General features: G+C 44.8%; 1 protein-coding gene across 5 annotated transcripts in view; it reads left to right on the top strand.

Annotated features, from left to right (window-relative positions):
• TNS1 (tensin 1) overlaps nt 1–12,577 on the top strand; it is an 805,414-nt gene that overhangs the window by 299,605 nt on the left and 493,232 nt on the right. For all 5 annotated transcript variants that reach the window (XM_082260250.1, XM_082260249.1, XM_082260247.1 and 2 more), the window contains exon 3: nt 10,322–10,359. In XM_082260250.1, coding sequence (XP_082116376.1) covers nt 10,322–10,359 — 38 coding nt within the window. The remainder of the gene's footprint in view (nt 1–10,321; nt 10,360–12,577) is intronic.

The following is a 12,577-nucleotide window of genomic DNA, read 5'->3' as shown; positions in this document are numbered from 1 at the left end:
CCACGACGGCACTCCTTTCTTTACCCCCTTCATGGCCAGGCCATTTTTTGCTAATAAAGTAACTGTAAGGCTCCGTTCACTTAAAGGCGTTTCGGATTGCGGGCAGAATTGCCGCAACTCTCTCCACGATTCCGAACCATTGCAAGTCGCGGGACACCCGAGCGATTCCTGTGACTTGCAATGGCACCCCAAACGCAGCGCGATTTTGCTTCAATTGTCTGACGAATCGCGGTAAAATTACGCAAACGGAACCAAGATGTACAAGAACTTCTTTTGGGCGTCAGACGTCCCACGATTCTGTTTTGCGCGATTTTACTGTAATTCGAATTATCGCTAGGGGGAATTTTTTTTTTCGGGGGGGGGGGGGGTTGTGCTAGCAGGGATGATGGCAGGGGGGATTTGTGCTAGGATTGGGGAGAATTTGTGTTCAGAGGGAAATTTGAAGGTTAGAGGATTTATACTAGGAGAGGGGACATTTTTTCGGGGTTTCGGGGGGGGGGGGGGGATTGTGCTAGCAGGGATGATTGGGATTGGGGGGGATTTGTGCTAGGATTGGGGAGAGTTTATCTTCAGGGGGGAAATTTGAGGGTTAGAGGATTTATACTAGGGGAGGGGAAATGTTTTCGGGGGGGGGGGGGGATTGTGCTAGCAGGGATGATTGGGGGGATTAGTGCTAGGATTGGGGAGAATTTATGTTCAGGGGGGAAATTTGAGGGTTAGAGGATTTATACTAGGGGAGGGGAAATGTTTTCGGGGGGGGGGGGGGATTGTGCTAGCAGGGATGATTGGGGGGATTAGTGCTAGGATTGGGGAGAATTTATGTTCAGGGGGGAAATTTGAGGGTTAGAGGATTTATACTAGGGGAGGGGAAATGTTTTCGGGGGGTGGGGGGGATTGTGCTAGCAGGGATGATTGGGGGGATTAGTGCTAGGATTGGGGAGAATTTATGTTCAGGGGGGAAATTTGAGGGTTAGAGGATTTATACTAGGGGAGGGGAAATGTTTTCGGGGGGGGGGGGGGGATTGTGCTAGCAGGGATGATTGGGGGGATTAGTGCTAGGATTGGGGAGAATTATGTTCAGGGGGGAAATTTGAGGGTTAGAGAATTTATACTAGGGGAGGGGAAATTTTTTTGGGGGGTAGAATTGTGCTAGGAGGGATGATTTGGGGGATTTGTGCTAGGATTGGGGAGAATTTGTGTTGAGGGGAAATTTGAGGGTTAGAGGATTTGTACTAGGAGAGGGGAAATTTTTTTCAGGGGGGGGGGGGGGGTTTGTGCTGGGGGCATATGGGGAATGAGATGATTTGAGCTGATGAATTGGGGAGGGCATCACCCTCCTGCCGCTCACTGGTGTTTCTCGGGCTTACCGTTTCCGCCGGTTCGCCTAATAAATGATCTGACAGGAGGCAAAGATTCATGCAGGGAAGGGGATTTCAGCAGGGGGGGGCAGATTTGTATTGGGAGGAGGGGGAAGTAATCATGCAGATTAGCGCGGGGGTGAGGGGGGGGGGTGTATTGTTGCTGATACATAATGCTCAAATATCTTGGGGGGGGGGGACAAATTGACATGTTTGCCCTGGGCTTTAGATGATCTTGTCCAGGCACTGGAGACCAGCGCCCAGGACAAAGATGCCAAACTGTGCCCCCCCCCCATCCCTGCAATAAACCATTGTGCCCAGGGCAACTGTCCCTCCTGCCTTACCCCTTGTCCCGGCACTGGCCTGGAGACCCGTCATCCATATTTGCACCATTGAAGTCAGTGGGAATCTGATGACCTGCATTTGATCTGTCTTTTCAAGTACACATCAAACACAGGAGGACAAACCCTTAAAGCGTTTCTAAATGCCAAAATATTTTTTTATTTGAATAGTCAGTTTTTGTGCCAAGTTCTGATTTCTAAAGTGTATTTAAAGCCAAAACCTTTTTCTTAGTTTTGCACAGAATGTGGAAGGATTAGGACCCCTGTCAGGTCTTTTTATTTTTTTCCCCTCTCTCTTCATCCTGGTGATCATGGTTACTGAGCCAGAAAGTGATGGGAAATCCAAACCTTTATAGTGGTCACCAGAACGAGAATAGAGGAGAAATCTTCCAATGGGGACACCTGTTCGGTGACATCTGTCTGAGGGGATTTCATTTATTTTTTGTCTCTGGAACAGGAATTGAAGGGAAATTTCCCTTCAAACAGTGTATAAGCAGCATGAAAACTGATACTTTGTAAACCCTTCCCCCATACATCCCAACTTTCTGAGATGAAAACGAGGGACAACTATTAGCAAAAGTATGTAGGCATAGGACACACCCCCTGCCACACCCCCTTTAAAGGAGAATTGTACTAAAAAAATGATTGGTCAAACCCACAAGTGCTTTTTTACCACTACTATTCCTTTATATTGGCTTTTGAAATTTACAAATGCAGCAATTTAGAAATTGGATGGAAGGTTTAGCGCTGGGAAACACTTTTTGAAAGGCAGGGCTTTTTTTCAGCAGGAATGCGAGGGAACGCAGATCCGGGACCTCCAGTACTGAATGTATGCAAGAGGTACTGGGGTGTGCTGAAGGGTCTACTGTTGCTGGCTGCTGGGGGTCTATTATAGCTGGAGGGGATCCATTTTTGCATAGGGGGGGGGGGGCTATTGTTGCTTTGTAAGATTATTGATATTGGTGGAGGATCTATTGTTGTTGGGGTGGGTCTTATGTTGCTGGGGGGTCAGTTGTTGCTTGGAGGGGTCTGTATGCTGGCTGTGGGGAGATTTGTTGTTGCTGCTGGGGGTCTATAGTTGCCGGGGGGTCTATAGTTGCTGGGGGTCTCATGTTCTGGGGGCTATCTTGTTGCAGGTGGTCCATTTTTTTTTGGGGGGGGTCTATTGTTGATGTAGGGTCTATTATTGTTGCTGGCTGCAGAAGATCTATTTTACTGCTTTTCTTGTTCTCTTACAAATTTCCTGCCACAAAAAAGTTATACTTGGTTCTGTATTCTCCATAAAGGGCAGGACTGGGAGATGGGCAGGGGGTGGAACCAAGGAACATTCCTCGGAGGTGGGTAGGGGGCGGAGAAAAGAGGCGACTCACAAAGGGAGAAGTCCTGCACCTATTCTTTGAGGAAAAAAAAGCCCTGTTGAAAGATAAAAATTTCATTTTATATACAAATGTATAGATCAGACCAAAATGAGGGACAGAGGGACTTTGTTCCAAATCATGGGCAGTCCCTCGAAATCAGGGACAGCTGGGATGTTACCTATGCTATGCTTACCTATACCCAGTGTGGTGACTGCCCTTCAGGTGATACAGAGGTGAAACAAATCCTCCTACATAAGTTGTACCAGTTTATCTTCTCGTATCCATGCAAAATCTAAGATTTATAAAGCTTGTCTAGGAGTTCAGAAAAGAGGGGGCGGAGAGCTGAAGACACACTCTGCAGGGCTCAGTGAGGAGAGGTCTAAAAGCTGATTGGAGGAAAGGGACACCCCCCCCCTTTCACACAGGAACAGGCCTGAGGCTGTCAATCACAAGCTGTGTGCTGGAGATTACCAATTTAAAGGAGTATTAACCCAAATACCAAAACTGTTATATACTGTATTGCAGCTTATCCATCATTGGATGTGGTGGCTGCATTCGTTTTCTCTTTGTAGGTTTTTTCCCTTCCGTTTTTTACCTGGTGATCTGGCCAGTATCACACCTCCTGTATTACAGCAACCCCCCCCCCCCCCCACTCTGGAGGGGCACAGCAGCATTATCAGTCTAGGGGTGGGAGGGGATTTTTAAATGCAGGGCTTTTTCTCTCTGAGAATAGGTGTAGGAACTTCCCTCTCCCAAGTCATCCCTTGTCCCCGCCCCTTACCCACCTCCAAGCACCATCCCTTGTTTCCACTCCCTACCAACCTCCCAGTACCACCTCTTTTAGAGGGGGGAAAAAAAACCAAGTATCATTTTGTGGTGCAAGTAATCTTTATGGAATGTGGTAATTGTAAGAGCAAAAAAAGTGTAATGGATCCGTTGCAGCCAGAAACAATACCCCCCCCCCCCCCCCCCAAGCACAAATAGACCCCACCCCCACAATAATTGTTGCTGTGAGGTGGTATTTTGTTGCAAGCAGGCAGACTCACCCCAGGAACAGACCACCATTCAAGCAACTATAGATCTCCCAGCAGCCATCATTAATAGACCACCCCTTCAACAGTAGATCCCTCCCAGCAACATAATACCCCCCCCAGCAACAATAGACCCCCCTCCCTTTCTGAGTTCCCCCTTTTCTCCACCTCTTCCCACCTCCGAGGAATGTTCCTTGGTTCCACCCCTTGCCCATCTCCCAGTCCTGCCCTTTATGGAGAATACAGAACCAAGTATAACTTTTTTGTGGCAGGTAATTTTGTTAACGAGAACAAGAAAAGCAGTAAAATAGATCTTTTGCAGCCAGCATCAGTAGACCCTTCAGCACAACCCAGCACCTCTTGCATACATTTTAGTACTGGAGGTGCTGGAACTGCGTTCCCCCGCATTCCTGCTGAAAAAAAGCCCTGGCTGTAAGCCATAATCCTAAAAATTAAAAGAAAGAAATGCTTGACATATATCACTCTGCGTGTAACTAATATATATAAAATATGTGTCACTTTTTAAATTGAATTACTTAACCACTTCTGGACCGGAAGGATTTTCCCCCTTAATGACCACGCCATATTTTGCGATTCGGCACTGCCTTAATTTAACGGACAATTGCGCGGTTGTGCGACGCTGTACCCAAATAAAATGTATGTCCTTTTTTTTCCCCACAAACAGAGCTTTCTTTTGGTGGTATTTGATCACCTGTGCAATTTTTATTTTTGCGCTATAAACAAAAAAAATAGCGACAATTCTGAAAAAAAAAAAAAAATATATATATATATATATATATATATATATATATATATATATATATATATATATATATATATATATATATATATATATATATATATATATATATATATATATATATATATATATATATATATATATATATATAATTTTTTTTTCAGAATTGTCGCTATTTTTTTTGTTTGTTTTTTGATTTTTAACATTTTTTTGGGATTGTTATATAGCAGAATGTAAAAAAAAAAAAAAATATATATATATATATATATATATATATATATATTTTTTTTTTTACATTTTTTTTAACATTTTGGGCCAATTTGTTTTCTGCTACATATTTTTGGTAAAAAAAAAAAAATCCCAATAAGCATATTTTGATTGGTTTGCGCAAAAGTTATTGCGTCTACGAACTACGGTAAAGATTTATGTCTTTTTTTTTTTTTTTTTTTTTTTTTTTTACTAGTAATGGCGGTGATTTGCGATATTTTTTTTATTTTATTTGCAGGACTGCGACATTGGGGCGAACAGATCGGACCCCTAACTGACATTTTTGACACGTTTTGGGGGGGACCAGTGACATTACTACAGTAATCGGTGCTAAATAATCTGCACTGTTACTGTAATAATGACACTGGCAGGGAAGGGGTTAACACTGTGGGTGATCAAGGGGTTAAATGTGAGCCTAGGGGAGTGATTCTTACTGTGGGGGGCGTGGCTTTTGAAATGATCATAGACACATGTGTTCCTATATAGAAGGATCACAGGCGCTCTGTGATCATTCCAGAGAGAAGAATGGTCAGCTGTGTTTATAACAGCTGACCGTCCTTCTCTCTCAGCGGGGAACGATCGCGGGTGTCAGGCGGCAATCGGAGTTGCCTGCCCCGTGCATCAGAGTCCCCGCTGCCGAGTGAGGGTGGGAGCGTGCCACCAGCGGTGTGCGCTTGCCCCCTAGCTGCAGGCACGCGACCGATGTAGGTCTACGTCGGTTTGCACAGGAGAGCCGGCCTGCCACAGTAAATCGGCAGCGGGCGGTCAGGAACAGGTTAAATAAATTAACTTTTTGATGATATTCTAATTTTATGAGATGCACCTGTATGTGTTCGCTTGGTTGATGTTCCATATTTCAATAAGGTTGGAAGATTTTAGAGCAAACAATTGTACGAAAATTCTCTGAACATTCGGTGACTTCATGAAAGTCGTTGGAAAGTTTTTCAAAATGTAATTTGATTGTAAAGCAGTTTAACTTTTGGATGATCTAATTTATTGAGCTGCACCTGTAAAAGTCTCTTTAGAAATGACTTTTAAGAAAAGGTCAGTAAGAATAGAACATGCGTGGTGAAAAGAGATTTTGAGTTCCCCTTTAAGATTTTGTTCAGATCCCCCCCCCATCAGGGTGGAGTGCTCCTTATAATAACAGAAGGTAATAAGATGTCCTGCGTTTCGTAGAATTGGCGTGTCTGTTCTTAAATTGCAGGAAGTTCGCAGTGTACAAAGTACCCCTTAAATTTGCCTGCGCCCGCTCTGCGGCTCGTGGGGGAGGGAAGGGGGGAGCTTTGCCGCAGAGCCTGGCTTGTCATTAAAGGCGAGCTGAGCCCAACCTAACCCAAACGTGTTACTTCCTGTGCTAAATCCCCCCGTGTTAGGCCAGGTGCACCGAACGCAGCGGGTACAATGACTGGATTGTACAGAACAGCACTCGTCTGGCCAGGGGGGGGGGGGGCCCAATTATTGGGACCTTTCGTGGAAAATCCTCTGACACTCCCCAAACTGTGTTTTCATTAGATGTTGAAAGTTTGGAACAGGATTGGGTGGTGCCAATGAAACACCCTTTTTATTTGGGTAAATAGGATGAAGAAGGGGGAGGGGGGGGGATTCATAATTAAGTTGATAACTCAAATATTGCTGGTATCAAAATTTTCTAAGCAAGGGGCCAGTGTACTCAGAATTTAGGGGGGGGCAGACTGTGGCCTGGTGGGCAGTGGGAGTAAAAAATAATTAAAGGGTGCCTGTAGTCATTAGGAGAAGAATAGTGCCCCATCGTTGGTGTCAGTGGGAGGAATCGCGCCCCATCCTTGGTGTCAGTGAGAGGAATAGTGCCCCATCATTGGTGTCAGTGAAAGGAATAGTGTCCCATCATTGGTGTCAGTGAGAGGAATAGTACCCCATCATTGGTGTCAGTGGGAGGAATAGTGCCCCATCATTGGTGTCAGTGGGAGGAATAGTGCCCCATCGTTGGTGTCAGTGGGGGGAATAGTGCCCCATCGTTGGTGTCAGTGGGGGGAATAGTGCCCCATCATTGGTGTCAGTGGGGGGAATAGTGCCCCATCATTGGTGTCAGTGGGAGGAATAGTGCCCCATCATTGGTGTCAGTGGGAGGAATAGTGCCCCTTCATTGGTGTCAGTGAGAGGAATAGTGCCCCATCATTGGTGCCAGTGAGAGGAATAGTTCCCCATCATTGGTGCCAGTGAGAGGAATAGTTCCCCATCATTGGTGCCAGTGAGAGGAATAGTTCCCCATCATTGGTGCCAGTGAGAGGAATAGTTCCCCATCATTGGTGCCAGTGAGAGGAATAGTTCCCCATCATTGGTGCCAGTGAGAGGAATAGTTCCCCATCATTGGTGCCAGTGAGAGGAATAGTTCCCCATCATTGGTGCCAGTGAGAGGAATAGTTCCCCATCATTGGTGCCAGTGAGAGGAATAGTTCCCCATCATTGGTGCCAGTGAGAGGAATAGTTCCCCATCATTGGTGCCAGTGAGAGGAATAGTTCCCCATCATTGGTGCCAGTGAGAGGAATAGTTCCCCATCATTGGTGCCAGTGAGAGGAATAGTTCCCCATCATTGGTGCCAGTGAGAGGAATAGTTCCCCATCATTGGTGCCAGTGAGAGGAATAGTGCCCCATCATTGGTGCCAGTGAGAGGAATAGTGCCCCATCGTTTGTGCCAGTGGGTAGAATAGTGCCCCATCGTTTGTGTCCGTGGGAAGAATAGCGCCCGATCGTTGGTGTCAGTGGGAGGAATAGTTCCCCATCGTTGTAGTCAGTGGGTAGAATAATGCCCCTGGCAGGATCAGGATTTTTTTCATTCATATAGCAAAAAATAAAAAGCCAATTGTGTTCAAATTCCACCAAAAGAAAGCTCTATTTATGTGGAAATAAATGATATAAGTTTAATTTGGGTACAATGTTGCATGATTGTGCAATAGTCAGTTAAAGTAACGCAGTGCCAAGTAGCAAAAATTGGCCTGATCATGAAGGGGGTAAAACCTTCCGTGGTTTAACTCTTATTCTTGGATTTAGATACGCCATAAATCAATTTAGAGGGGTCTGTATCTTCAGTTGAGGTGGTGCTGTTGGACCCCTGTATGTGGGTACTCCCCATCTTTTGCAGAGTATGTAGACGGCCCTTGTCCTGTCTGGCTCTGCTGGTATGTAGACTCAGACTCAACAAGAATTTGGGATTATTATGTTACTGGAACTCGTGTTCAGTTGGGAGGTATTGAGCGACTGCCAAGAGAATTTTGGATTCCCGAGAAAGCAGAGCTGTCATTTCAATACAACAGGTAGAAACTTTGCAGCTCATCCCCCCTGTCATCTGGATAACTAAGGATTTGATCCTGGGCTTTGTCAGGTACAGACATCATCAAGACGGCCCCTCCTGGATCTACGTACTAGGCTGGATTTTGTTCTCTAGATCTTCCCTGTTTTATGATCTTCCATAGTTTTTTTTTTTTTTCTCCAAAGGTTTGCTATAATTCACACATCTGCTTTCAAAATGAAATATCCTTCTAAAGAGAACTTTCCTCTGTGTGCCTCTCACACACGATCCAAAAATGTTTTTCCTTTGCATGCTAGTTGCATATTGAAAATTAAGAGTTTACGAAGGTTAAGAAAATTCTCATACAACCGAATAAAAAAATTGGAAGTGATGTCTAGTGCATTTGTAGTAGAGATCGACCGATTATTGGCAACACCGATATATCGGGGGCCGATCTGCACTTTCCCCGATATATCGTAATCTGCCCCTGAGGTTACCAATATTGCCGATATTTAGGGAAAGTGCTTGTACCAGAGTGATACCTGCAGCTAGAGGCATCACCCCGGTACCGGCGTCCATAGCCGACGGTCGGCTGACTTGTAATGACAACCGATGCGGCTGAGAAGCTGCTCGGCTATCATTGCAAGGAGCGGGAGGGGACGCCCCCCGCCTTCCACGGCTTACCCGGGTCTCCAGGGCTTATCCAACCTCCACCGCCAGGGCTGCTGTTAGAAATTGCGGGGCCCCGTACAGACTACCTGGCAGGGCCCCCCCCCCAAGAATATATTAAATATATATTTAGCTAAAATTACAACAAAATACAACAAAATCACTATTAGCAGACACAAATATAACATAACTCACATAATTCCTGCTAAATCTAAAAAATAAAAATAAAATGAAATCAGAAAAATATACAGGCCGGGCAGTTGGAGCTCAGTGATCAGAGAGAGAGAAACAAAGTTACAAATAAACTCCTGAGCAGAGATAACATTAGAGCCTGTGCTGGGAGGGGGGCCCACACAGGGAGGGGGATTAGTGAAGGGATGACTGTCTCTTTCTCAGCAGATAAAAGCTGATAGCATGGAGGGGGGCAGAGAGGATTCAGGTGCTGGAGGAAGATTTCTGTATTTGTTGTCCATCACTAATCCCCCTCTCTGTGTGGGCCCCCCTGTGTGCTCGGGCCCCCTACAAGAGGGCTGGTGGTCCCCCCCTATCAGCGGTCCTGTCCACCGCCACCGAAGAGAAGACCCGGTGTAGCATGAAGAGGTGTCCCTGTGAAAGCCGGTATCCCTGCCGCAAGTGCGCATGCGCCGGACTCCATGTAAAAAACCCGGAAGTGATGTCATGACATCACTGCCGAACTTGGCGCCAAACTTGGCGTTTTTGAATGCTTTTCAGTGCCGAGGAGGGGTTTGGGGTCTTTTAGACCCCCAGATCCCTCTACAAGGAGTACCTTTTAGAAGAAAATAAAATTTTTTTACATGTCCGAAAATATCGGCCGATACCGATATCCAATGACCAAAATATCGGTATCTGCATTAAAAAAAACAATATCGGTCGATCACTAATTTGTAGTGTATTTTGAGAGACGACTTACTCATTAAACGAAAACCGTACGAGAAAATTTTTCATGTTTGTCCCTTTGAAAAATATCAGATGAACTGAACTTTCGGCTCCCGAAAGCGGTGTACGATCAGCTTATCGTTCGATCGATCTGAAAGCGGTATTTTTCACCAGGTCTTGTGTACGGGCCTTTTAGGGTGATATGTAGATTACCACTACTGGGGTCACCATCCTGAATTGCAATAAACCGTGTATCTGTAACTGACAACGTACGTTTTTCATGCATATAAATGTGCAGCAGTAATTTTGCACTTAGATATTTTATTTATTTATTTTTTTAATTTAAAAAGTTTTCTTTTTCTCCTTTTCAGTTTGCCGTCTGTCATGTCACCGCAAATGTGAAGCCAAGGTAAGACACGTTTTTTTATACCTACCTTTTATTCAGCTGCAAACTGCAAAATACAAGTCATCTTTTTGAGGTCTGACTTCAATAAAGTAACATGGGATTTGTTGCGTAGGGTTGCTGTACTTTGCACGCCATCTTGGCTTGGTTGCATCGCAGCCTCCTTTCTCCGTATGTTCCCGCAGCGCGCCACAGGAGCTGCCACTTCTGTCATCAAAGCTTTTAAAAGACGACCAAAGACACGGTCGACCTTTCCACCTCATTATTAATGGTTAATGTAGCGTGGCGCATCCATAATGCTCAGACATAGAATCATCTGTTTTGTTTAGCAGAGTCCGTGTGTTTTTCATAAAGTATTTTTCAAGCACATGAGTCAGACAGACAGGAGTCGTATTTGGGGAAGCCTTGGGAACTCATGAAGTGATGTCTGAAGGAAGATCAGTCCTGGTTGCCCATAGCGGCCAATAGGAGTTTCCCTTTCTATGGTGCGATTATAGGAGAGTTAAAGAGTGGTTTCTGTAGTTAACACCAGCTGGTTTTTGGTCTTAAAGCTATTTTTGGAGGCAGCCATACAAAACCTCCAATTGACTGAGCCATGGCCTATGACATGGTTATGACATGACATGGTTAGCCAGTGCATAATAGATAACTATATACATAACTATGACATGTTAGCCAGTGCATAATAGATAGGCATAGGTTTAGCCAAACACTCAAATGGCTTCCTCCATTGTGTATTGATAAGACACAATTCTAGTTCTATAGATAAAAAACAAAAGCCATAATTTAAAGGAGAACCCGCTATAACAAATCTGTGCATTAACAGACATTGTTCTGGTTGGGTAGGTTAGTCTTCTGAGTTATGGTTGTCCCGTGCACTTTTGCTAAGGTATTCTGAAGCAGAGCTGCAGTGAGATAATCTTAACTGGATTACCGGACTAATGCATCTCTCTCCACATGATGTTGGATGGTCCTATAATAAAAGGAAGCCAAACAATGTCCGCCCATGAGGAGCAAACTCCTATTTGATCCTGAAGGCAAGACTATGCTAGAAAGAATCTGATGTCACAAGTAGGAGAAGAGATACAATAGAAACATTTCTTGCAGTGTCTAGGCCAGTGATGGTGAACCTTGGAACCCCAGATGTTTTGGAACTACATTTCCAATGATGCTCCACTACACTGCAGAGTGCATGAGCATTATGGGAAATGTAGTTCCAAAATGTCAGGGGTGCCAAGGTTCACCATCACTAGTCTAGGCAGTTTGGTGACTTTCTCAGCTACTGTTTCTCAGCTACTGTTTTTTCCTATTTACCATATGATGTTGGACATTCCTATAATGGAAGGAAGCCAAACCGTGTCTGCCCATGAGGAGCAAACTCCTAATTGATCCTAAAGGCAGGACTGCTTTATATTACAAAGTGTTTGATGTCACAAGTAGGAGAGGAGGTGCCATAGAAACACTTCTTGCAGTGTCTAGTTTAGTGATTTTTCTCAACTACTGTTGTTTCCTTTTTTACCAAATAATGTTGGATTCTCCTATAATGGAAGGAAGTAGATCAGTTTCCACCCATGAGGAGCAAACTCCTAATTGATCCTGAAGGCAGGACTATACTAGAAGGTGTTTGATGTCACAAGTAGGTGAAGCTACAATAGAAACATTTCTTGCAGTGTCTAGGCAGTTTGGTGACTTTTGTTTCTCAGCTACTGGTTTTTCCTATTTACCACATGATGTTGGAAGTTCCTATAATGGGAGGAAGCCAAACAGTGTCCACCCATGAGGAGCAAACTCCTAAATGATCCTGAAGGCAGGACTATACTACAAAGTGTTTGATGTCATAAGTAGGAGAAGAGGTACCATAGAAACACTTCTTGCAGTGTCTACTTTTGGTAATATAGTGTATGTGGGCTACAGTAAAAAGGTTGAGAAAGGCTGAACTAGGGTTTTGATGCATCACCATGCTTCTGTAGTGACAGGTTCTCTTTAACATACAACACATCGCTTTGTTGTTCTCCTTGAAGTTCTGTGATTTAGAAGCCTTACCTCACCCAGGCCGCATTCCTGCTCTGGACTAGCCGGGCCCTGTCCTGTGAACCGGCTCACAAGGCCTCCAGTGTCTCGCCACTGACATTACTGGCATCTGGTCAATGTTACGGGAGATGGCGGCACTCCGCAGGTTATAAGAGACCAAGAAGGGGGCCAGGCGGGTTATAATGCTTCCAAA

The sequence above is a fragment of the Pelophylax lessonae genome (assembly GCF_965119305.1).
Source record: "Pelophylax lessonae genome assembly, chromosome: 6".
Taxonomy (NCBI): Eukaryota; Metazoa; Chordata; class Amphibia; order Anura; family Ranidae; genus Pelophylax; species Pelophylax lessonae.
This window is presented reverse-complemented; position numbering and strand designations above follow the sequence as displayed.